This window comes from Salvelinus alpinus, chromosome 18 (genome assembly GCF_045679555.1).
Source record: "Salvelinus alpinus chromosome 18, SLU_Salpinus.1, whole genome shotgun sequence".
Classification (NCBI taxonomy): Eukaryota; Metazoa; Chordata; class Actinopteri; order Salmoniformes; family Salmonidae; genus Salvelinus; species Salvelinus alpinus.
This window is the reverse complement of record NC_092103.1, coordinates 34,935,023-34,961,043: the sequence shown is the minus strand read 5'-3', so window position 1 is coordinate 34,961,043 and position 26,021 is coordinate 34,935,023. Positions and strand designations below refer to the sequence as shown.

Below are 26,021 nucleotides of genomic sequence, written 5' to 3'. Positions count from 1 at the left end.
AGACTCAGATCATTACTCCATTTACCAGGACACTGACCCGCTGAGAGAGAACACACAGTCTTCACTGGATTTACCCAGCTTTGAGAAAAGGTTGTTTGCATTTCTGGAACCCAAAGGATAACATTAGATTATATTCCTCCAAAAGGACAAGTTTTTCCACCCAAACAACAGAGCTTTTGCTGGATTTTGATTTATTTTGTTGGATATCTTCATCGTCCAACCATGAGGGGACATTTCTCCATCGAGTGGCTTGCCCAAAGTAGCCAGGCATTAGGAAGCATGAGACCCTCGCCTCTCCCCTCTTCCTGGACCTCTGTTGGACCCAACAGCACCTCTGTGACCCAACCTGAGAGCCTGCCTGGGTTCTACTGCCGACCGAGACCCGAGAATCAGGAGAACCAGGCAAGGAGAGGACAGGGGCTCAACCCATGCAGTTATCCCTGCCTGGCAGGCCCTGAGATGGGCACATATACCAAGAGGAGTAGCCCCCTCCACCACAACCACCAAGGTAGGTTCACTCTCCCTCAAATGAACTCACATCAGGATCTGAGCTTAGATGGGGAACATACATTAATTTAAATAGTGTCTTGTTGTTTTGGGGTGTGTTTTAAGCTATGTATTGGAGGAATTAATTGACTCAGAGATAGAGAATTCATAAGCAATAGCTACATCTGATTTGGCTCTTAAAGTGCTGAAAGCTCCATAGTTTGGACGCACCTCAGAGACATGAATTTGTTTGAAAGGTTCAGAGCACACAACCGTTTTGGGAACCACTATGATGTGACATAATGATGGATTTGAAATCTAACTTCTCTCCATTTCTACTCCCTCTCTCCTCAGAAGTGGCTGAGACTGGCTTCATCAGTAGAACAGAGGAGGAAACGTCAGGGTACGAGAGCGAAGGCGGGCGATCCCTCTCCCCCACCACCCCCCCGGACGGCACCTTCACCTCTCCCTCCTTGTCTCCCATCTCTCTCTCTCTTTCTACGGGGAGGCGGCCACGTACAGCCTACAAAGTGGAGCAGATAAACAGTCTGGAGAAGGCCTTCAAGAGAAACGCCTACCTGGGCACTCAGGACAAGGCCGAGCTCTGCAAGAGACTCAACCTTACAGACAAACAGGTAGGCCCCCCCCCCCCCGAAAGCTTGCAAGATCGAATCCCTCAGCTGACAAGGTAGTAATCTCAAATCAAATCAAATTTATTAGTCACATACACATGGTTAGCAGATGTTAATGCGAGTGTAGCGAAATGCTTGTGCTTCTAGTTCCGACAATGCAGTAATAACAACAAGTAATCTAACCTAACAATTCCGCAACTACTACCTTATACACGCAAGTGTAAAGGGATAAAGAATATGTACATAAAGATATATGAATGAGTGATGGTACAGACGGCATAGGCAAGGTGCAGTAGATGGTATAGAGTACGGTATATACCTATGAGATGAGTACTGTAGGGTATGTAAACATAAAGTGGCATAGTTTAAAGTGGCTAGTGGTCCATGTATTACATAAGATGGCAAGATGCAGTAGATGATATAGAGTACAGTATATACATATACATAAGAGATGTGTAATGTAGGGTATGTAAACATTATATTAGGTGGCATTGTTTAAAGTGGCTGGTGGTACATTTTTACATAATTTAATTAATCTGTCATTCTACCTCTGAACACACTCACACTGTTCTTAGGCCATAATTGAAAATAAGAATTAGTTCTTAACTGACTTGCCTAGTTAAATAAAGGTTGAAAAATTGTCAAATTACCCGCCAAACCATGGGTAATTTTGTTAGTTACGCCCACTCAGATATATTTAAAACTGCAAACATTTCTCTCTGCCCCATGGCAAAATGTGTAGAATTGCAGCAAACCTGCTTTAAAAGTGTAACATTTTGGGGCCTCCCGAGTGGTGCAGCGGTCTACAGCACTTTCACTTAGGTCCCCCAAAAGGCTAGGACTGCATGTGTGTGGGTATAGATGTGCGTATGCAGACCCGCGGCCCTTAATAATGAGTTCAGATTTTGTGGCCCCATCAAAGTTGCCCATCAATCCCTGAACTAACTCTTCTCTCTTTGTTTCTCCTCAGATCCGAAACTGGTTCCAGAACAGGCGTATGAGAATGAAGAGGATGGTCCAGGATGTTCTGGCCCAAGCCTGCCAAGCTAAAGTAACCTCTCACCTGCTGCACTACACCGAGCTACAGGCCTACCGCCCTGGCCACAACCCCACCTACCATCCCCATCACGCAGGAGCTGAGGGGGGCACTTCCACCCCATACCTCCACCCCCACTACAGCTCCTCCGTGGCCGGTCCAGCACTGCCCAGCCTCCCTGCCACCCCCATGCACTCTTTATACCAATACGCCAGCCTCCCCGGTCTGGTGATGCCCACTCCCGGGTCTAACCCACTGATGGGGGCCTACCAGTCTCACTCTCACCTGTGTTAGAACTTTTGGATGAAATAGGGTGGTTCTCAATAGTCTGAAGTGATTTAAAGGAAGTGAGATGAGGGTAGAAGCTACTTTAGACTATTGAGATGTATCCCACTACCTCTTCACCAGCTTCTATACTATTCTAATGTATTGACAACTGAAAAAGCTACTTAATTAAAGGAGTGGTGAAATTGTTACGTTTTCCACTCAGGGTAGAGTGCAATAATGAATGTGTTCCTGCTTTCTTTTGTATTGTCATACTGTAAGTTATATTCAAGTATATTCACTTTTAATGAATCTATGTGGCTGCTGTATAAGTGTTCTAAAGAAGTGAGAAATATACAGTTTTTTTGTTCTTCAATTGCATTATAATCAAGATAATATCTTTTCCTCCACTTGATTTATATATTTGGAAGTATCGTGAAAAATACAAACATAATGACTGAATATAGACTGGATTTTGTTGTACTGTGATAGAATGTCTGATGATTTCAAACACCTCAATATCTCTGACCAGTTTACAAGTGGTTGAGGGCCACCTACTGCCTAACAGAGAAGTTGTCATGCTGTGTGGATGTGACTCAGTATGCACCAGCTAACTCACATCTTTTCTTTCTGCTTGCATTTAGTTTTTATATTTTGATGTGCATTTTCTGTAATCAAGGCTCATCTGTAAGAGATTGTGGTCTCAGTATGACTCCCTGATAAAATTAAGCTTACATTTAAGAGAGAAGGTCCACACTCATGTGTCGTGAAAAATTTAAAATTGATTTCTCAGAACAAACGTCTCACTAAACTTTAGTGTTTTATTTCCCCCCCCACCTCAAATTCATGAGTGCCGACCAACCTTCATTCTCCACTGAATAAAATTAAATAATAACTAAACTACTATATCTCTAAAGGTAAGCGAGGTCAAAGCTACATAGAAAACCATTAATCATATTCTGGCTAAAATATGAATAATACACACAGGTAGTTTTTTTTTTTTTAAGACTTTATCTTTTGTAGGTATAAAACAAGTTTGTAGCAAAATCCAATCAACTCAAAGTTTTTCAGAACATGACAAGAACTTCAGCATTTGTTGGTCAGTAGCTAGGTTTCCATCCAATTGGCAACAGATTTTCATGAGAATACTCAAAAATGTACATAATGAAAATATGCAAAATTTTCCATCAGTGGCATTTCCACCAAACTGACTTTTTACAGATAGAAATCTGTGTGATAACAGTGCCCACAAAATATACTTTTTTGCTTACATTTTCATGTACCAAATAAAAAATCTAAAGTTCCATGTATGTGTTTCCATCGCATTTTCAACTCTACCGGTAGTTGTCACAAAAATTGTTGCATTAACTAGCAAATATGCCTACTCTGTGGTTATTGGAAAGGAGCATCAAGCTCATCACCATACACTTTCACCACCCTGTGAAGTTCATCATAAAATTTCATCTGTAGCCTAATAAAATGCATCGTTTCTTCTTATCGATATTTGTGCATAAAGGAGTTTTCACTGGCATTTCTCGCATCATACATTTTACCAACACAAAAAGATCGCACCATGTCGAACAAACAAATTGTCCGTTGGCATTTATAAAATTGTACCGAAAATTCCTGTTTCCATCACAGCTGTTTTTTTTCTTTTTATACACTATGACTTTACTCGCATAAAAACTGGATGGAAATGTGGTTATTGCACAAGTTTCTTGTCTGCAAAAAACCCTACCCTAAAACACACCCCTTTAAAACAGTACAAATCAACACATACCTCAAAGACTACACATCTCCCTCGAGAGACTACAACTATGGTTACAAAATCCCCCCCCCCCCCCCAAAATATGAGAAATAAAATGAACATGGCTGCCCATTCCTTCCTGGTGATGTGGGAGGTCACTCCTCTATGCAGTCTTCTGTTGGCCCTTCTTTCCAATCAGAGACTTGTGGATGTGAGGGATCACACCTGCAGGAGGGAGAAAAAGGGACATTACGAATGGGTGCTAGTGATACACATTGGTAGGTGAAGAGATGAGTTTGCCCTACCCCATGTAATATAAAGTGCTTGAGTTCCTGGAAGAACAATACATAAACCCAATTCATTAGTTTACAACTCACCTCCTCCAGCGATGGTAGCCTTGATGAGCGAGTCCAATTCCTCATCTCCGCGGATGGCCAGCTGTAAGTGACGTGGAGTGATACGCTTCACCTTCAGATCCTTGGAGGCGTTCCCTGCCAACTCCAACACCTGAAAGGGAAACACAAAAATATGTTCAGTAAGTGTGCGTTAGGGAAGTGTTGGAGAAAAAGCCTGCTCTATTGACCTTCGTCAGAGTCCTCAATGAGTCTCCTTTTTGGGGGGGGGGGGGGTTAAATAAAAGCATCTCACTTCAGCGGTAAGGTACTCCAAGATGGCGGCGCTGTAGACGGCTGCGGTGGCTCCCACTCTGCCATGGCTGGTGGTCCTGGTTTTCAGGTGTCTGTGGATACGACCCACCGGGAACTACACAAGGAGAAACATACACACAATGAGAAACCCTCTAGGCAGAAGATGCCTATCTGTTATGTAGGATTCACTTGTGACTAATTCAACAGGGAAAACCCGGGAAAAGAGACTGAGGTTCATACGTGACCACAGAAAACTAGGGGAAAGAGTGGGTACACGCCTGGAGTCCAGCCCTCTGGGAGCGAGAAACAGCCTTTGCCTTAGCTTTACCACTGTCCTTTCCAGCTTTTCCTCCTGCCTGGAAGGGGACAAACAGAAATTCAGTGAAATGACTTATGATACATCAACTTGATAAAATGTTTTTGGGTGAAAAAGACTCAATGTAGCGTTGGTGTACAAATAAATTATTACTACACTAGCATTTTCTTAATGTTATTTTTGTTTACAACTTCAAGCAAATCGAAGAATGCACATGCAACCTGTCATTACAAATCACACTTATCCCGCCAAATGGAAAATAATGGACAATTTCCGGTATATAGTTTACCTAAGTGTCATTTGATTTATTGAAGATGATTCATTCAAATGTTGCAAACAAAAAAATCTAAATATGCATAAATACCCAGTAAGAATGGTTTTACAATATCTATCTAAAACTGTAAAATATTGGTATGCTTGTAGCTAGTTAAAGTTAGCACAGGTTTTCTTGGATGCTTGCCAGTAGTATATCTGTGCTCGCTAGGCGGATTAGTGCTAACCTGGTTTAGCTAGCTAGCTCGGTGGAAACTTGCTACCGTAACGTTAATTCAATACACAACCCAAACTTTGCAAATATCTTGGAATATTAACATAATAAGAATCAGAAAGAGGCGGGGGGTAACGTAGCCAGATATTAGATATAGTTAAGATATGGTTGAAATAAGTATGAGAAGCGAGTCGGTTGTAAAACAGATGGCGTACTAGCTAAATGTAGATGGCGCTCTTTCGTTAGCTAGCTTTCGAGTGTCAGTCGACGACGTCCTAGCGTTATTTTGCACGCAAGCTTGAATTCGTGAATGCTACTAGCCCGTTTAGCATATCATTTACATTTAATCAAAATTACTATAGTATGTCCTATAATACAGAGTGCACACACAGAATGTGCATAAAATAATCAAAAACTCGTTACCATGTCGCCGGTGACTTTTCCCTGGTCTATATCGAAACGGAGAGAAACAATAAACCACGAAGCAACGCCAAGCGGATGAATGAGGATTCCTCGAGCTTCCAGAGCCAACCAATAGCTTTTCTGCTTGCTGGTTCGAACGGTCTCTTCAACCAATTGCAATCGTGTTTGTACAGTGTTTACTCATTCCTGCAACTGTATTGGACGTTTTTGGATAGGAGAAACACCAGAGAAATACTACCGCATTTATAATTCACTGAAGGTACGGTCACACAAGTAGGTCCTACATGCAGATTAAGATGAAATACCCAAAATTCTGTGACATTAACAAATTTAAACTACATAATCCATGTAATTGAGTTGATATATGAATTTTAGAAATAATGACTGTCTCATTGTTTAATCTTTTTTTCCGGTGAAATTCAGAATGATCATTCAGATAGAACGAATGAGTAGCTACATTTGTACTTAGGTTTTTTAATAAATGAATAATGATGGGATTTATATTGTGCTTTTCCAGGTGCTCAGAGCGTTACATTGTATTAGAAAAACTCCTCTCATCCACCACACTACCAATAACTCTGACGTACCTGAATCCCATGTCACTCTGTTCACCATCTCTCACTTGATCAACGTTGATGCTGCCAGACCCGGGTAAAATGCATGAGTGCTGTGATTTAGTTTGGCTGGCACAATCGAAGCAATAAAAATGCCCCAAAAGTGCAAACTCCAAACTAGTAAGTGATGTGCCCCTCAACTAACCTAGCCTGCTTTACAATATTTGACCAATGTTATCTGCCAGTAGATTCAAAACCCTGTACCAGTGGACATTGATGTTTGCAACCTATGTAGTAGGTGAGCAGGCTAGGCACTGTGTTGGCTGCTGCCCTTCCTCCTGGGGTGCATTCAAAAGGATGCAAATTTACAAAATGTTAAAATATAAATTTAGTATATTCGACCAATGTTTGTATTGATATTGTCTTGTTAGGATTTAGGTTAAACATTGTTTTACAAAGAAGTAAATAAAACATGTAATGTAAAGCCTAGACTGTGGTTTTAATAAGTATTTACTCTAATCTTATCTAATTGACAGAGAGAAGCATGTCTGTATTCTACTATCTGAACTTTATGTAGCGTTATGCCCTCTGGCTCACCCATCTTCCTTGTGAGAGAAGCCCATCCCAGTCAGGCCTCCTTAGTGGTGGAGTGAGTCCCCTCTGCTGCCAGTGCTGCTGTGTTTGGAACTGGACTGGACTGATGGGCATTACAAATCAGGGCACCTACATAGGAGATTAAATATCAATGTGGTTTGAGCACCCCCATAAGTGTCACTGTCAAGAATATGTTGGGCACCCCAATATTCAATGTGTAATTTGTACCCTTGACTTACGTGATAAAAGGTGAAATATAATGGGATAAAACATCGGTATGGGTGTTGCCTGCCTGCTGGATGTACACTGAGTGTACAAAACATTAGGAACACCTTCCTAATATTGAGTTGCACCCCCTTTTGCCCTCAGAACAGCCTCAATTCATTGGGCATGGATTCTACAAGGTGACTTCAATGCTTCACACAGTTGTGTCAAGTTGGCTGGATGTCCTTTAGGTGTTGGACCATTCTTGATACACACAGGAAGCTGTTGAGTGTGAAAAACCCAGCAGCGTTGCACAGTTCTTAACACTCAAACCGGTGCGCCTAGCACCTACTACCATACCCTGTTCAAAGGCACTTAAATCTTTTGTCTTGACTATTAACCCTCTGAATGGCATGCATACATTTTCACGCTCAATTGTCTCAAGGCTTAAACATCCTTCTTTAACCTATCTCTTCCCTTACATTTACACTGAATTAAGTGGATTTAACAAGTGACATCAATAAGGGATCACATTTTTCACCTGCATTCACCTGGTCAGTTTATGTCATGGACATAGCGGTTCCTAATGTTCCTAATAATTTGTACACTCAGTGTATATGAGGTCAATGTAAAGAGGGCCTCTTTGCCACATTATCAATATACTGTAGCGTGCTTGTTTTGGAACCAGAGTGACCTGGGCCCAGTTAAAAAAAAAATCCAGATCAAAATTACGCTTTGTTGTCTCAACCCAGTTACCCCATTCAATTTTGTTCCCCCTTCCTTTTAGAAAATATTTAGACCAAATTGCATGGGATCATTTAACATGATCTTTGTTGTAGCATATGATGTGATATGTTATGGTTTGATTCTGTTTTTGTCTTTTAAACTACATTAAAAAAACAACGAGGGATCACATCTGAGGGAGGAACAGAATTGAACTCATGTTTTTATCTGAATTAAATGTTTTGAAAAACTGGGCACTGGGTTCGAGTCTTAACCAATCCACCACTGAATACCCTACACTGGTGTCAGAAGTGAGATAGTGGAGGAGGGATACATAGTGTAGTGATCTTTGGTGCTTGCCTCTGAATCAGAGACCCATTTTCAAGTCCAGTGTACAACCCCTCTGAATTTGCTACAGTACTAGCTGACTGATCATGGGTCGATTGTTTGATTGGTGTCATTGGTGGCAGGTAGTCTAGTGGTTAAGAGAGTTGGGCCAGTAACCAAAAGGTTGCTTGTTCGAATCCCTGATCCGACTAGGTGAAAACATCTGCCGTTGCGACATTGAGCAAGGCACTTAACCCTAATTGCTCTGGATAAAAGCGTCTGCTAAATGACAAATAAAATAAAAATAATATGGGCACCACTGTGGTGGAATTAATAGCAACATTCATATCTGGATGACAGGGAAAATATTAGCAGTTACATGGTTAAATATTTTTTGTACCAATGCCTAGGTTTATGAAAATGTACAAGGTAAAATGTATTAATCTCAGTGTAAATGGCTGGTCTTTTGTGACATTGTCAAATGACTGTCACTGTATAGTATAAGTGTAACAATTGATATGGAATTGCTTTTATTACTGCTTTTGTCTGTAGTATTCCACCAGTCTAGAATTTCACGTTTGCACAGTTTTGCCTTAAATGCCATAGCAACTGCACAGAAAAGGATCAGCTACAATTTATTGGAACTTCATAGTAAAAATGGTTGTAAAAATGTTGGCCCGTTGATTGGACGGTGGTGTGGTCGTGATCCCGGTGTCCAGTAGGGTAAAAGCTCAACGAGAATTACGTCAACAGAACCTACATCTGAACCAATTAAATGTTACAAGGTTAAGATGTAAGCGTGATTGACAGCGGAAATCGACCAATGAGGGAAAGAGAATTCGTTGAACCTGGAGTGATTGGCAGACCCAAGGCCAATGCGGGAGCGCTTGGGGCGGGTTTTGGTGATGACCATGAAGGGGGTGTGCAAGCCGAGAGGGAGATACGCAGGAGAGGGAGAAGCTGGCTGGCGGTGCTGAAGATGGCGGATGGTGACAGTGGGAGCGAGCGCGGCGGTGGCAGCAGCGGAGGAGGAGGAGGTGGAGGAGGTGGAAGCGGGTTCCAGCACTCCCAGAGAGAGCAGGAGACCCAGGAGCTGGCGTCCAAGCGACTGGATATTCAGAACAAGCGCTTCTACCTGGACGTCAAGCAAAACAACAAGGGCAGGTTCATCAAAATCGCCGAGGTCGGGGCTGGGGGCTCCAAAAGTCGCCTGACCCTGTCCATGTCAGTTGCGGCGGAGTTTCGCGACTACCTGGGGGATTTCATAGAGCACTACGCCCAACTGGGGCCTAGCAGCCCGGAGCAGATCGCCCAGTCCTCGGTCGGAGAGGATGGCGGGCCCAGGCGAGCCCTGAAGAGCGAGTTCTTGGTCCGTGAGAACCGTAAATACTACCTCGATCTGAAGGAGAACCAGCGGGGGAGGTTCCTGCGGATCCGACAGACCGTAAACCGAGGGCCCGGGTTCGGAGTAGGGGGGCCGGGAGGAGGCATGCAGGCCGGGCAGACCATAGCCCTTCCGGCCCAAGGCTTAATAGAGTTTAGAGACGCCCTTGCCAAGCATATAGATGATTACGGTGGAGACGACGAGGAGTTGGCGGGTGGAACGGCAGCTGGGGCCTATGGGGAGCTTCCCGAGGGCACATCCATCATGGTGGACTCTAAACGGTTCTTTTTCGACGTCGGGTCCAACAAATACGGCGTGTTCCTGCGAGTGAGCGAGGTCAAACCGAGCTACAGGAACTCTATCACCATCCCGTTCAAAGCGTGGGGGAAGTTCGGAGGAGCTTTCAGCCGCTATGCGGAGGAGATGAAAGAGATCCAGGAGCGACAGCGGGATAAAGTTTATGAGAGAAGAGAGGAGTCGGAGGGAGAGGAGTTGGATGACGACTGAGTAGTTGAAACTGCTTATATAGTTCAGTTCACACAGTAAGATCAGCAATAGGATATGTGGCAGAAAAATGCAGAAATGACAGATTTAAGTGCATGACGAATCGAACTTTAATACTAGAAAATATCGTGGCGTTAAAAAGTAAATTTGACAGGGGAACTATTGATGTATTTAACACCTGGAGTTTGTTTATGAGGGTTAGATGGGGTGTGAAGTAAAACAAAAAGTTACAGTTATGGGACTAGAATAGTAGTGTGTAAATGAGACTTTTCTCATGGATTTAAAAAAGATTGCAATTGTGTTTTGTAGAAAAAGAAATATACCTAAAACCAGCAACTTGGTTTTCATAACAATTTAAGAAGCCAATGAAGTCTTTATAATAAATGTTTCCTTTCAAATATAGATATATATTTAAAAGAGTAAGGAGTGTACCTTGACCCCATTAATTTAGCTATTTCCATTTCTCCGTGTAAGGAGATAACCAGCATCCATTGTATTCCCATTCTAGGTCTCCTATGTGGGCAGTATGTGTGGGATCCTTACAAGTTAGTGAAAGTAGTAGGAAGGAATGTCTAGAATGCTGCCTGCTATCATTTCGTGGAGGTTTATATTTAGTGTGTTAACTGATAGAGATAGCTGTATAACACCCCTTAACAGACAATTATGATGAGAAACGTTACTGAGAGAACTATATCTGCAGGCCTATCTAAAGGCCTCAGACTAAATTGGAGCCGTGTGCTAAAGTAGTTAGCTCGCCGTATCACGTCACTCTCCAAACAAATAGACCTAAACACGGAGGAGTGGTTTTTGTTTTTTTACATATAAATGCCAGGCAATATTTACAAAGTCTGTTTCCTCTGACTTAATGGGTTTGAAAGTAATCTGTAAGTCTCTGTAAGAGTGGAGCAGTGTGTCTCCTCAGTCCTCACGCAATGTGGCCTGGTGTCAATAGATTGGCAGGCCTGTTAACCAATCGGCAACCAGGAAGGACAGTATCTTCCTGCTGTATGAGTGCCGTGGGAGCCTGCCCTCTCAGCGTTGACACACGGATGGGACCCCCACTTATCCACACACACACACACACACCAACACACTGCGGGAGCCTTGTGAGCAGGCCATTGCAAGTGATCACTGGGTGAAACCCGGAGCAGCTACTACTACTGTCACCCAGCCAGCCAGGCTGTGTGGGGCATCAATGATAACATACCACCAGCTCCTCTGCTCAGGCCCTGCCAGGAGAGACCACACACACTCTGTCTCAGAGCCCAGGCCTCAGCACCGCCACACCACTAACATCACACTACGCCACTGGACAGTAAAGTATGGATGGATGGTTTCCTTTTTATTTCGAAAGAGAACTATATTGAAAGAAGATTATACGTATAAAAGAGAAGATACTGAACAAACCAGCATACAATATTTTTTAAATACCTTAAAAAGAAAAGGAAAAATGTATATGAATTATATAGCCTAAGTATTTCATGAAACATAGCTGGGATGTGACTAAATAGTCCATGATGTTTTCTTTTAGTTTTTTCTTTATTTTCACTTTCATTTTCATTTGTTGGGTTTCTCCCAGAGAGTGAAAGAAATAACACTTCTGTGATTAAAAAGAATATAAATGCAAAAGATACTGTGATTGTTACTTCAGAAAATCCCTTTCTCCCCCTCTCCCCTCCTCACTCTAACAACCAGCAGCTGCTGAAAGGTACTTCATAGTTCTCCATTTTAACTTTCTCTTCTTAGGTTGTATGAGTTTTAAAGGTCCTACTACAACCAGTGAAAATAATTATAGTCCCAGCTATTCTCTGTTGCTTGTAGTTGTTCCCAAATAAACATGTAGAACCAGTCACAGGCAGTTGATCTGAGTTGGGGGAAAACTACCCAACGCATCGTCAATGTCTAGGAGCCTTCATATTACACATTCTCAACTCCAAGCTTGAAGTTGCTTTCTGTTTAACTTATGCCATTTAACTTTGTTGCCAGTGCCATCAAGGCAATTCAGTGTTTTTGTAATTGAAAACGACTACTAAATAGTGTGCTATAACTACATGAGAAGGCAAACTCAAAGCACTGACGGACATTCAGGGCTCAATTCTCAGTGAGCCCTGAATCTCAGTGACACGGCAGCTGTCGTAAACGTGTGCTCTGCTGTTGCAACATATCAAGACCCTCCTCTCTTCATCAGTCAATAAAGTAGCTCTTTACTTAGGAAAACAGCATATCTGGCCTAAACATTTACCTCAAAACAACACAAGGTAAATGTCTCAAGCATACAGAAGAAATAGGAGCTAGAAGGCATATCTTTCTGGTTTTGATCTACACATTTGTCACAACTGTTCAAATAAATGAGTGTGTTTGAGATACTCAGACTCGTCTTATAATATGTCTGCACAGATGATCGGTTCATTATCAACAGCAAAATATCTGTTGATTTGTATAATCTGTTTATCTGGAACAAGTGTCTCCATCAGACCAAATTAAACTAGGAGTAACATGTTTGAGGTACCAAAGAAGTTGTCCTTAACCATATGTCTCGCAGATTACCCCCAATCCCAACCTTAACCATCTTGGGGGTTGAAAAAAGATCTGCCCCTATATCTGAGGTTAGGGGTAACATCTACCTACATATGTGACTTGGTGAAAGCACGTGCCTTGTCGGCTGAGAGGGGAGGGTGAGCTCTGTCATGCGAAGCAGCAGGAAGACTACTGTAGGCGTAACCTGACTCCTCCTCCCCTGCAGTGGTCTCTTCCTCTGTTCTCTAGGCCTATCAGGTCTCTCGCCCTCTTTCTACCTCCTCTTTACTCTCTCTCTTTCTCTCTCCCGCTCTCTATCCCTTTCTTTCTTTCTTTCTGTAAATATGGAGTGAGGACAGCCGTGTGTGTGTGTGTGTGTGTGTGTGTGTGTGTGTGTGTGTGTGTGTGTGTGTGTGTGTGTGTGTGTGTGTGTGTGTGTGAGCTGACAGGGCAGAGGGTGCTATTTTAATGTTGGAGGCCTGGACAGAGTAACATTCCTCCTGTCGTGTCTAGGAGTCAGCTGTGCCATTAGATCCTGAGTGCCACACACACACACGCATGCTCATATACACACATGTACTCACATTCTCACACTCAGGGTTTGATAGTGTTAAAGCCTGTTCACACGCAGTGCACAAACCCAATTACAGACAGATGACAGACTGCACATCCAGAGTCCTGGCCGGACTGGACTAGCACAGATGCTCAGTGTCTCAGATATTACACACACACACACACACACACACACACACACACACACACACACACACACACACACACACACACACACACACACACACACACACACACACACACCCGGATCATCCTAGCAGACACGTTATTTATACTACCAATCTTTCTGTCTGGTCTAAGCAGCTGTGATGTGATGGTTAGAGGAGAGAGGTTCAACATAGTCAACCATTCTGCCTGCCTGCTCTACCGGCTGTTAGTGCTGTGGTGGGCTGTGATGTGTGTGCTGGTTGTGTAGCAGTTGGTGAGTCACTGACGGAATTGGTGGTGTGTGTGTGTGTGTCGTTTTAGCAGTCATTGTGTGTCTCCAGGAGGAGGCAGGGTTTGGCCAGTGAATCAACTGAAAGCGTGACACAGCTCTCTCTCTCTCTCTCTCTCTCTCTCTCTCTCTCTCTCTCTCTCTCTCTCTCTCTCTCTCTCTCTCTCTCTCTCTCTCTCTCTCTCTCTCTCTCTCTCTCACACACACACACACTCCCCTCCTCTCCCTCTCTCCCCTTCTCTCCCTCTCTCTCCTTTCTCTTTCCCCTCCTCTCCATCGCTCTCCTTCCTCTCTCCCCTCCTCTCCCACTCTCTCCTCCCTCTTCTCCCCTCCTCTCCCTCTCTCTCCTCCCTCTTCTCCCCTCCTCTTCCTCTCTCCCCTCCTCTTCCTCTCTCCCCTCTTCTTCCTCTCTCCTCCCTCTTCTCGCTTCCTCTAACTCTCTCTCCTCCCTCTTCCCCCTCCTCTTCCTCTCTTCTCCCCTCTTCCTCACTCTCCTCCCTCTTCTCCCCTCCTCTTCCTCTCTCTTCTCCCTCTTTTCCCTTCCTCTTCCTCTTTCCCCTCCTCTTCCTCTCTCTCCTCCCTCTTCTCCCCTCCTCTTCCTCTCTTTCCTCCTTCTCCCCTCCTCTTCCTCTCTCTCCTCCTTCTTCTCATGTCTTCTGGCAAACTGTTTTTGTGAGGCAGAGCAGAGAAGTTAACTGGCATGTGAGGGAGAGAGAGAGAGAGAGAGAGAGAGAGAGAGAGAGTGGCCTGTGGAGCGGAGGAACACACAGCATGACTACACCACCCTATCCTGTGATGCTTTGAGAGTGTGTGTGCACCACCTGACACACGTTAAGATCTTAGGTTTAGACAATGAGTGTGTGTTGAGGGTTAGTAAAAGGGTTGTGGATGATTCTGGAAAATCCATTTCCCCCCTCGAGGTTGATAACGTGTTCTACTACCAGCTTCCTGCAGTGCAGTATGGGTTTACTCTGTTATTCCTTCAGGCTGTGCAAGCTTTGATATGGAGCCAGATACATTTCCCCATTGACACTGTTATACGGTCAGTTTTACGTCTGAACTCAAATCAAATCAAATCAAATTTTATTAGTCACATACACATGGTTAGCAGATGTTAATGCGAGTGTAGCGAAATGCTTGTGCTTCTAGTTCCGACAGTGCAGTAATAACCAACAGTAATCTAACCTAACAATTCCACACTACTACCTTACACACACACACAAGTGTAAGGGATAAAGAATATGTACATAAAGATATATGGATGAGTGGTGGTACAGAACGGCATGGCAGATGCAGTAGATGGTATAGAGTACGGTATATACATATGAGATGAGTACTGTAGGGTATGTAAACATAAAGTGGCATAGTTTAAAGTGGCTAGTGGTACATGTATTGCATAAAGATGGCAAGATGCAGTAGATGATATAGAGTACAGTATATATACATATGAGATGGGTAATGTAGGGTATGTAAACATTGTATTAAGTGGCATTGCTTAAAGTGGCTAGTGGTACATTTTTACATAATTTCCATCAATTCCCATTTTTAAAGTGGCTGGAGTTGAGTCAGTATGTTGGCAGCGGCCGCTAAATGTTAGTGGTGGCTGTTTAACAGTCTGATGGCCTTGAGATAGAAGCTGTTTTTCAGTCTCTCGGTCCCTGCTTTGATGCACCTGTACTGACCTCGCCTTCTGGATGATAGCGGGGTGAACAGGCAGTGGCTTGGGTGGTTGTTGTCCTTGATGATCTTTATGGCCTTCCTGTGACATCGGGTGGTGTAGGTGTCCTGGAGGGCAGGTAGTTTGCCCCTGGTGATGCGTTCTGCAGACCTCACTACCCTCTGGAGAGCCTTACGGTTGTGGGCGGAGCAGTTGCCGTACCAGGCGGTGATACAGCCCGACAGGATGCTCTCGATTGTGCATCTGTAGAAGTTTGTGAGTGCTTTTGGTGACAAGCCGAATTTCTTCAGCCTCCTGAGGTTGAAGAGGCGCTGCTGCGCCTTCTTCACAACGCTGTCTGTGTGGGTGGACCAGTTCAGTTTGTCCGTGATGTGTACACCGAGGAACTTAAAACTTTCCACCTTCTCCACTACTGACCCGTCGATGTGGATAGGGGGGTGCTCCCTCTGCTGTTTCCTGAAGTCCACAATCATCTCCTTTGTTTTGTTGACGTTGAGTATGAGGTTATTTTCCTGACACCACACTCCGAGGGCCCTCACCTCCTCCCTGTAGGCCGTCTCGTCGTTGTTGGTGATCAAGCCTACCACTGTAGTGTCATCCGCAAACTTGATGATTGAGTTGGAGGCGTGCATGGCCACGCAGTCGTGGGTGAACAGGGAGTACAGGAGAGGGCTCAGAACGCACCCTTGTGGGGCCCCAGTGTTGAGGATCAGCGGGGTGGAGATGTTGTTACCTACCCTCACCACCTGGGGGCGGCCCGTCAGGAAGTCCAGGACCCAGTTGCACAGGGCGGGGTCGAGACCCAGGGTCTCGAGCTTGATGACGAGTTTGGAGGGTACTATGGTGTTAAATGCTGAGCTGTAATCGATGAACAGCATTCTCACATGGGTATTCCTCTTGTCCAGATGGGTTAGGGCAGTGTGCAGTGTGGTTGCGATTGCGTCGTCTGTGGACCTATTGGGTCGGTAAGCAAATTGGAGTGGGTCTAGGGTGTCCGGTAGGGTGGAGGTGATATGGTCCTTGACTAGTCTCTCAAAGCACTTCATGATGACGGAAGTGAGTGCTACGGGGCGGTAGTCGTTTAGCTCAGTTACCTTAGCTTTCTTGGGAACAGGAACAATGGTGGCCCTCTTGAAGCATGTGGGAACAGCAGACTGGGATAAGGATTGATTGAATATGTCCGTAAACACACCAGCCAGCTGGTCTGCGCATGCTCTGAGGACGCGGCTGGGAATGCCGTCTGGGCCTGCAGCCTTGCGAGGGTTAACACGTTTAAATGTTTTACTCACCTCGGCTGCAGTGAAGGAGAGCCCGCAGGTTTTGGTAGGGGGCCGTATCAGTGGCACTGTATTGTCCTCAAAGCGGGCAAAAAAGTTGTTTAGCCTGTCTGGGAGCAAGACATCCTGGTCCTCGACGGGGCTGGTTTTCTTTTTGTAATCCGTGATTGACTGTAGACCCTGCCACATACCTCTTGTGTCTGAGCTGTTGAATTTCGACTCGATTTTGTCTCTGTACTGAGACTTGGCCTGTTTGATTGCCTTGCGGAGAGAATAGCTACACTGTTTGTATTCGGTCATGCTTCCGGTCACCTTGCCCTGGTTGCACATAGATCAGATAGATAGAACTGCACATAGATCAGTAATATCTCTGTTACTCCTTAGACTAGAGTTTTACCCAGAGCTCCTGACACAACCATACGACGCAGCATCGATGATGTCACCCGCCACAAACACACATAGGCATAGTTGCAGACAAAAAGCTGGCAAATGCCCTTTTTAGCAAGCGACACAGGGTGGGGGATGAGGAGGGGGCATGAGAGGGAGGTTAGCTCTAAACCCCATGTCAGTGTGTGGACAGATCGACAGGAAGCAGCTTTCACACACAGAGGGAAGGGCAAATGAGAACATTTCCTGCTGGACTCTCCACCCATCAGATTCCTCCTGATGACAAATTTGACTTCCTATTTCTCTTAGATGGGAGAACGATGGGTTTACTCTTATAAACAAATCTATGGTCATTTTTGCATTATAAGTCATCCCCTGGGCACAGATCTAGAATCTGCTTACCCTCCCCAAATCCTGACCTTAATAATTATGGGGGGAAACGCAATACTGACCTTAAATCAGTGTCTAGAGGCAACGTCATCCTACAGTCCTACTGTCCTACTAGTATTTCTGTCCTGACTGATCCTTTCCTTACAGACAGCCTCACGCTGACCTCAAATCCTCCCCCCAACGTCACACAGACAAACCTTCTCTTCTTCAAGCACAGGAGATGTGTGAGAGAAAGAGAGAGAGAGGGAGGGAAGTGGAAGTAGTGAGACTATGAGCCATGTCATATCACACTGGGCTCTGTGCCAGATCAAGCTGAGATTATTCCACATGCTCCCAGCAGCTCTCTGCCATCACGCTAAGTGTGTGTGTGTGGATTCAACACTTGAGCAATTGAGGAAGCCTGTAAAACACCTTGGCTTGGACCCATGTGTGACTGTATGACATCATTTTTTTTATTTTTTTTATTTTTATTTTATTTTACCTTTAGCCAGGTAGGCTAGTTGAGAACAAGTTCTCATTTGCAACTGCGACCTGGCCAAGATAAAGCATAGCAGTGTGAACAGACAACAACACAGAGTTACACATGGAGTAAACAATAAACAAGTCAATAACATGGTAGAAAAAAAGAAAAAAAAGAGAATCTATATACAATGTGTGCAAAAGGCATGAGGAGGTAGGCAATAAATCAGATAATTACAATTTAGCAGATTAACACTGGAGTGGTAAATCATCAGATGGTCATGTGCAAGTAGAGATACTGGTGTGCAAAAAAAAAAAACAGAAAAGGAAATAAAAGCAGTATGGGGGGGGTGAGGTAGGTAAATTGGGTGGGCTATATACCGATGGACTATGTACAGCTGCAGCGATCGGTTAGCTGCTCGGATAGCAGATGTTTAAAGTTGTTGAGGGAGATAAAAGTCTCCAACTTCAGAGATTTTTGCAATTCGTTCCAGTCGCAGGCAGCAGAGAACTGGAAGGAAAGGCGTCCAAATGAGGTTTTGGCTTTAGGGATGATCAGTGAGATACACCTGCTAGAGCGCGTGCTACGGGTGGGTGTAGCCATCGTGACCAGTGAACTGAGATAAGGCGGCACTTTACCTAGCATAGCCTTGTAGATGACCTGGAGCCAGTGGGTCCGACGGCGAACATGTAGCGAGGGCCAGCCGACTAGGGCATACAGGTCGCAGTGGTGGGTCGTATAAGGTGCTTTAGTAACAAAACGGATGGCACTGTGATAAACTGCATCCAATTTGCTGAGTAGAGTGTTGGAGGCTATTTTGTAAATGACATCGCCGAAGTCGAGGATCGGTAGGATAGTTAGTTTTACTAGGGTATGTTTGGCAGCATAAGTGAAGGATGCTTTGTTGCAAAATAGGAAGCCGATTCTAGATTTCATTTTGGATTGGAAATGCTTAATGTGAGTCTGGAAGGAGAGTTTACAGTCCAACCAGACACCTAGGTATTTGCAGTTGTCCACATATTCTAAGTCAGAACCGTCCAGAGTAGTGATGCTAGGTGGGTGGGCGGGTGCGGGCAGCAATCGGTTGAAGAGCATGCATTTAGTTTTGCTTGCATTTAAGAGAAGTTGGAGGCCACAGAAGGAGAGTTGTATGGCATTGAAGCTCGTCTGGAAGTTAGTTAACACAGTGTCCAAAGAAGGTATGCAACTGTTCAGGGAAGTCAGGAACCAATACACGCAGTCAGTCAGGAAAGCAAAGGCCAGCTTTTTCAAGCAGAAATTCGCATCCTGTAGCTCTAACTCCAAAAAGTTCTGGGATACTGTAAAGTCCATGGAGAACAAGAGCACCTCCTCCCAGCTGCCCACTGCACTGAGGCTAGGTAACACGGTCACCACCGATAAATCCGTGATAATCGAAGACTTCAACAAGCATTTCTCAATGGCTGGCCATGCCTTCCTCCTGGCGACTCCAACCTTGGCCAACAGCCCTGCCCCCCCCGCTGCTACTCGCCCAAGCCTCCCCAGCTTCTCCTTTACCCAAATCCAGATAGCAGATGTTCTGAAAGAGCTGGAAAACCTGGACCCATACAAATCAGCTGGGCTTGACAATCTGGACCCCCTATTTCTGAAACTGTCCGCCGCCATTGTCGCACCCCCTATTACCAGCCTGTTCAACCTCTCCTTCGTATCATCTGAGATCCCCAAGGATTGGAAAGCTGCCGCGGTCATCCCCCTCTTCAAAGGGGGAGACACCCTGGACCCAAACTGTTACAGACCTATATCCATCCTGCCCTGCCTATCTAAGGTCTTCGAAAGCCAAGTCAACAAACAGATCACTGACCATCTCGAATCCCACCGTACCTTCTCCGCTGTGCAATCCGGTTTCCGAGCCGGTCACGGGTGCACCTCAGCCACGCTCAAGGTACTAAACGACATCATAACCGCCATCGATAAAAGACATTACTGTGCAGCCGTCTTCATCGACCTGGCCAAGGCTTTCGACTCTGTCAATCACCATATTCTTATCGGCAGACTCAGTAGCCTCGGTTTTTCTAATGACTGCCTTGCCTGGTTCACCAACTACTTTGCAGACAGAGTTCAGTGTGTCAAATCGGAGGGCATGTTGTCCGGTCCTCTGGCAGTCTCTATGGGGGTACCACAGGGTTCAATTCTCGGGCCGACTCTTTTCTCTGTATACATCAATGATGTTGCTCTTGCTGCGGGCGATTCCCTGATCCACCTCTACGCAGACGACACCATTCTATATACTTCCGGCCCTTCCTTGGACACTGTGCTATCTAACCTCCAAACGAGCTTCAATGCCATACAACACTCCTTCCGTGGCCTCCAACTGCTCTTAAACGCTAGTAAAACCAAATGCATGCTTTTCAACCGTTCGCTGCCTGCACCCGCACGCCCGACTAGCATCACCACCCTGGACGGTTCCGACCTAGAATATGTGGACATCTATAAGTACCTAGGTGTCTGGCTAGACTGCAAACTCTCCTTCCAGACTCATATCAAACATCTCCAATCCAAAATCAAATCAAGAATCGGCTTTCTATTCCGCAACAAAGCCTCCTTCACTCACGCCGCCAAACTTACCCTAGTAAAACTGACTATCCTACCGATCCTCGACTTCGGCGATGTCATCTACAAAATAGCTTCCAACACTCTACTCAGCAAACTGGATGCAGTTTATCACAGTGCCATTCGCTTTGTTACTAAAGCACCTTATACGACCCACCACTGCGACCTGTATGCCCTAGTCGGCTGGCCCTCGCTACATGTTCGTCGTCAGACCCACTGGCTCCAGGTCATCTACAAGGCTATGCTAGGTAAAGTGCCGCCTTATCTCAGTTCACTGGTCACGATGGCTACACCCACCCGCAGCACGCGCTCCAGCAGGTGTATCTCACTGATCATCCCTAAAGCTAAAACCTCATTTGGACGCCTTTCCTTCCAGTTCTCTGCTGCCTGCGACTGGAACGAATTGCAAAAATCTCTGAAGTTGGAGACTTTTATCACCCTCAACAACTTTAAAAATCTGCTATCCGAGCAGCTAACCGATCGCTGCAGCTGTACATAGTCCATCTGTAAACTACCCACCCAATTTACCTACCGCACCCCCCATACTGCTTTTATTTATTTACTTTTCTGCTCTTTTGCACACCAGTATCTCTTCTTGCACATGATCATCTGATGATTTATCACTCCAGTGTTAATCTGCTAAATTGTAATTATTCGATTTATTGCCTACCTCATGCCTTTTGCACACATTGTATATAGATTCTCTTTCTCTTTCTCTTTCTACCATGTTATTGACTTGTTTATTGTTTACTCCATGTGTAACTCTGTGTTGTCTGTTCACACTGCTATGCTTTATCTTGGCCAGGTCGCAGTTGCAAATGAGAACTTGTTCTCAACTAGCCTACCTGGTTAAATAAAGGTGAAATAAAAAAATAAAAAATAAAAAAGGGCCAGAAGTATAGAGAATTGTGTCGTCTGCGTAGAGGTGGATCACAGAATCACCAGCAGCAAGAGCGACATCATTGATGTATACAGAGAAAAGAGTCGGCCCGAGAATTGAACCCTGTGGCACCCCCATAGAGACTGCCAGAGGTCCGGACAACAGGCCCTCAGATTTGACACACTGAACTCTGTCTGAGAAGTAGTTAGTGAACCAGGCGAGGCAGTCATTTGAGAAACCAAGGCTGTTGAGTCTGCCTATAAGAATGTTGTGATTGACAGAGTCGAAAGCCTTGGCCAGGTCGATGAATACAGCTGCACAGTATTGTCTCTTATCGATGGCGGTTATGATATTGTTTAGGACCTTGATTGTGGCTGAGGTGCACCCTTGACCAGCTCTGAAACCAGATTGCATAGCGGAGAAGGTACGGTGGGATTCGAAATGGTCGGTGATCTGTTTGTTAACTTGGCTTTCGAAGACCTTAGAAAGGCAGGGTAGGATAGATATAGGTCTGTAACAGTTTGGGTCTAGAGCAGGGGTGTCAAACATACGGCCCGCGGGCCGGAACCGGCCCCCAAGGAGGTTCGATCAGGCCCGCAGGATAATTTGAAAGTGGAAAAAATGCATAAAAGACATGGAATTAATATTTTTAATTCGCTGCAATTCATGGATTATCCGCTAAGGGGCGCACTCTTTCCATCAGAGTAGAAGACAAGCCGCATCACTGAGACAGACTGAAAACAGCAGACGGTATCAATGCGCCATCTGCTGCTTGTTACGACGTTGTTAATACCTTGGTCTCTACCTCTCCGCTACACCCTCATTAGCCAAAATGTCGTTATCCAAACGGAGAAAAGTAGATAAGGAGTGTAGAATTTTCAAAGAAAATGGACCACGTCCTATTTATTTACAGAGATGCACGGAAAACCTTCGTGCTTGGTGTGTTTGCAACAAGTTTCGGTATTGAAGGAATATAATATTCGACGCCACTACGAGACTCATCACAGCGAAAAATATGACGGCTTGCAAGGACAACTGAGAAGAGATAAGATTAACGAATTGCTGGCGGGTCTGAGGAAACAGCAGTCAACTTTCATCCAGAGCCGAGAAGTCAGTGAAGCAGCGGTAAAAGCCAGCTACCTAATTGCTAGCGAAATAGCATTAGCATCGAAGCCGTATTCCGACGGTGACTTTTGACTTGTATGTATGTTTCATGTATGAAGTTTACAGATTTACAGGACAGGCGAACACTTTCTTCATTACACATTTAAAATCACTCTCCTTAGTTTGTAAGGTGTACGCAGGGATTACATTTAGATTTTATATGCGTATGTGTAAGTGGTTTAAAAATTCCTTTCTTTAAAAGTCTCATTTAATCTTAAAGTGCATTACTATATTTTTCAGTACCAATTAAAGTTTTGTGCCTTTGTACAATCAGTGGGATCAGTTGCAATGCATATTTGTGAATGATAAAAGTAAATTGCACATTTGTCTAAGGAAATATGAGGTGTTTCATGAAATGTTTTGTAAAAGGATAGTTCATTAAATTTCAATATTTTCCTAATGTTCTTGTGCTTCTTTACACCAAAACAAAGGAAAGACATGATATTTTGGTTATTTATAGCAGAGTATGGTATAATTTTAATGGTCCGGCCCACTTGACATCTCCCTAGGCCGTATGTGGCCCACGATGCGAAATGAGTTTGACACCCCTGAGTGTCTCCCCCTTTGAAGAGGGTGATGACCGCTGCAGCTTTCCAATCTTTGAGAATCTCAGACGACACGAAAGAGAGGGTGAACATTCTAGTAATAGGGGTTAGAACAATTTCGGCTGATCATTTTAGGAAGAGAGGGTCCAGATTGTCTAGACCTGCTGATTTGTAGGGGTCCAGATTTTGCAGCTCTTTCAGAACATCAGCTATCTGGATTTGGGTGAAGGAGAAATGGGGGAGTTTTGGGCAAGTTGCAGTGAGGGGTGCAGTGCTGTTGACCGGGGTAGGGGTAGCCAGGTGGAAAGCATGGCCAGCCGTAGAAAAAGCTTATTGAAATTCTCAATTATTGCGGATTTATCGGTGGTGACAGTGTTTCCTAGCCTCAGTGCAGTGGACAGCTGGGAGGAGGTGCTCTTATTCTCCATGGACTTTACAGTGTCCCAGAACTTTTTGGAGTTTGTGCTACAGGATGCAAATTTCTGTTTGAAAAAGCTAGCCTTTGCTTTCCTAACTGCCTGTGTATATTGGTTCCTAACTTCCCTGAAAGTTGTAAATCGCTGGGGCTATTCGATACTAATGCAGTACGCCACAGGATGTTTTTGTGCTGGTCAAGGGCAGTCAGATCTGGAGTGAACCACGGACTGTATCTGTTCCTGGTTCTACATTTTTTGAATGGGGCATGCTTATTTTTGTGTTACTTTTTATTTTATTTTATTTTATTTTTTACTTTATTTTATTTTGTAAATATTTTCTTCACTCTATTTCTTGAACTGCATTGTTGGTTAAGGGCTTGTAAGTAAGTATTTCACGGTAAGGTCTACACCCATTGTATTCGGCGCATGTGACAAATACAATTGGATTTGATTTGATTTGAAACGTAGTATGGTATCGATGCCGAGGTCTATGGTGAGAGCAGGTGGGGTCATGTGTTTTCAGTATTATAGAAGTGCTAAAAACAGCCCTGTGTGTTTGAGTGTGTCAGCAACAGAATATAGCAGTCTATTTGCAACAAAATAAAGACACACAAGCAGAGAGAGAGAGAGAGATACACACCATATACTGGCGCTACTGTATCGTTTAAACTGTAGTGTGTTTATAATTCTACTGCTGCTATGGGCTTCCCTAGTGACCCAGAGAGGAAGCCCACTGAGCATGCTCAAAAACAGAGGGGATGAAGCAGGGGGAGAAGTTGCATGACAAAGGAGAGAGAGAGAGGGTGCGAGTGAGCGATTAAGTGAGAGAGGGAGAGGAAGGGGGTGAGGGAGTACCATGATGGCTGGAATGAGAAAGAGGGAGGGATGGAGAGTAGCATGATGGAGGGATCCATGACTGCACGAGGAAGCGCTGATCCTGCTGTGATGCCGGGTCTGCTGGGCTATATTTAGCTCGTGTTGCCATGTGCCCAGAATGTCCATGGCAGATGCACATACACACAGATTCAAACGTACACACGCAAACACACCCGGGTGTGTGTGTGTGTGTATGTATGCGTGCCACAGAGAGACAGGAATGAACATCAACAGATGAGAACCATCTCTCTCTCTGTTCAGTGTCTAATGGTAACACAGTATCTCTCTCTGTTCAGTGTCTAATGGTAACACAGTATCTCTCTCTGTTCAGTGTCTAATGGTAACACAGTATCTCTCTCTGTTCAGTGTCTAATGGTAACACAGTATCTCTCTCTGTTCAGTGTCTAATGGTAACACAGTATCTCTCTCTGTTCAGTGTCTAATGGTAACACAGTATCTCTCTCTGTTCAGTGTCTAATGGTAACACAGTATCTCTCTCTCTGTTCAGTGTCTAATGGTAACACAGTATCTCTCTCTGTTCAGTGTCTAATGGTAACACAGTATCTCTCTCTGTTCAGTGTCTAATGGTAACACAGTATCTCTCTCTGTTCAGTGTCTAATGGTAACACAGTATCTCTCTCTGTTCAGTGTCTAATGGTAACACAGTATCTCTCTCTGTTCAGTGTCTAATGGTAACACAGTATCTCTCTCTCTGTTCAGTGTCTAATGGTAACACAGTATCTCTCTCTGTTCAGTTTCTAATGGTAACACAGTATCTCTCTCTCTGTTCAGTGTCTAATGGTAACACAGTATCTCTCTCTCTGTTCAGTGTCTAATGGTAACACAGTATCTCTCTGTTCAGTGTCTAATGGTAACACAGTATATCTCTGTTCAGTGTCTAATGGTAACACAGTATCTCTCTCTGTTCAGTGTCTAATGGTAACACAGTATCTCTCTGTTCAGTTTCTAATGGTAACACAGTATCTCTCTGATCAGAGTCTAATGGTAACACAGCATGTCTCTAATCAGAGACTAATGGTAACACAGCATGTCTCTAATCAGAGTCTAATGGTAACACAGCATCTCTCTGATCAGTGCCTAATGGTAACACAGCATCTCTCTGATCAGTGTCTAATGGTAACACAGCATCTCTCTGATCAGTGTGAAATGGCAACACAGCATCTCTCTGATCAGTGTCTAATGGTAACACAGCATCTCTCTGATCAGTGTCTAATGGTAACACAGCATCTCTCTGATCAGAGTCTAATGGTAACACAGCATCTCTCTGATCAGAGTCTAATGGTAACACAGCATCTCTCTGATCAGTGTCTAATGGTAACACAGCATCTCTCTGATCAGAGTCTAATGATAACACAGCATCTCTCTGATCAGAGTCTAATGGTAACACAGCATCTCTCTGATCAGTGTCTAATGGTAACACAGCATCTCTCTGATCAGTGTCTAATGTAACACAGCCTGTCTCTGATCAGAGTCTAATGGTAACA

At 44.4% G+C, this 26,021-nt stretch overlaps 3 protein-coding genes and 1 long non-coding RNA gene across 4 annotated transcripts; 3 read left to right on the top strand and 1 right to left on the bottom strand.

Annotated features, from left to right (window-relative positions):
* Positions 1-279: 279 nt before the first annotated feature.
* LOC139543445 (homeobox protein vex1-like) lies at positions 280-2,462 on the top strand. The gene is made up of 3 exons (XM_071349546.1): positions 280-508; positions 841-1,121; positions 2,089-2,462. Exons 1-3 carry the CDS (start codon positions 280-282, stop codon positions 2,446-2,448), a joined length of 870 nt encoding a protein of 289 aa, XP_071205647.1. The 3' UTR covers positions 2,449-2,462.
* Positions 2,463-3,225: 763 nt separating this feature from the next.
* Positions 3,226-6,256, bottom strand: h2az2b (H2A.Z variant histone 2b). The gene is made up of 5 exons (XM_071351709.1): positions 6,039-6,256; positions 5,091-5,168; positions 4,814-4,927; positions 4,543-4,672; positions 3,226-4,390 (listed from the first exon to the last, which is right to left on the bottom strand). The coding sequence occupies exons 1-5, from the start codon at positions 6,039-6,041 to the stop codon at positions 4,329-4,331; spliced, it is 387 nt and encodes a 128-aa protein (XP_071207810.1). The 5' UTR covers positions 6,042-6,256; the 3' UTR covers positions 3,226-4,328.
* On the top strand, positions 6,213-7,085 carry LOC139544523 (uncharacterized). Its single transcript, XR_011668887.1, has 2 exons — positions 6,213-6,297; positions 6,556-7,085. It is a non-coding gene; the product is annotated as an uncharacterized lncRNA (long non-coding RNA).
* Positions 7,086-9,248: 2,163 nt separating this feature from the next.
* On the top strand, positions 9,249-11,957 carry purbb (purine-rich element binding protein Bb). Its single transcript, XM_071351150.1, has one exon. The coding sequence runs from the start codon at positions 9,264-9,266 to the stop codon at positions 10,329-10,331; it is 1,068 nt and encodes a 355-aa protein (XP_071207251.1). The 5' UTR covers positions 9,249-9,263; the 3' UTR covers positions 10,332-11,957.
* Positions 11,958-26,021: the final 14,064 nt, after the last annotated feature.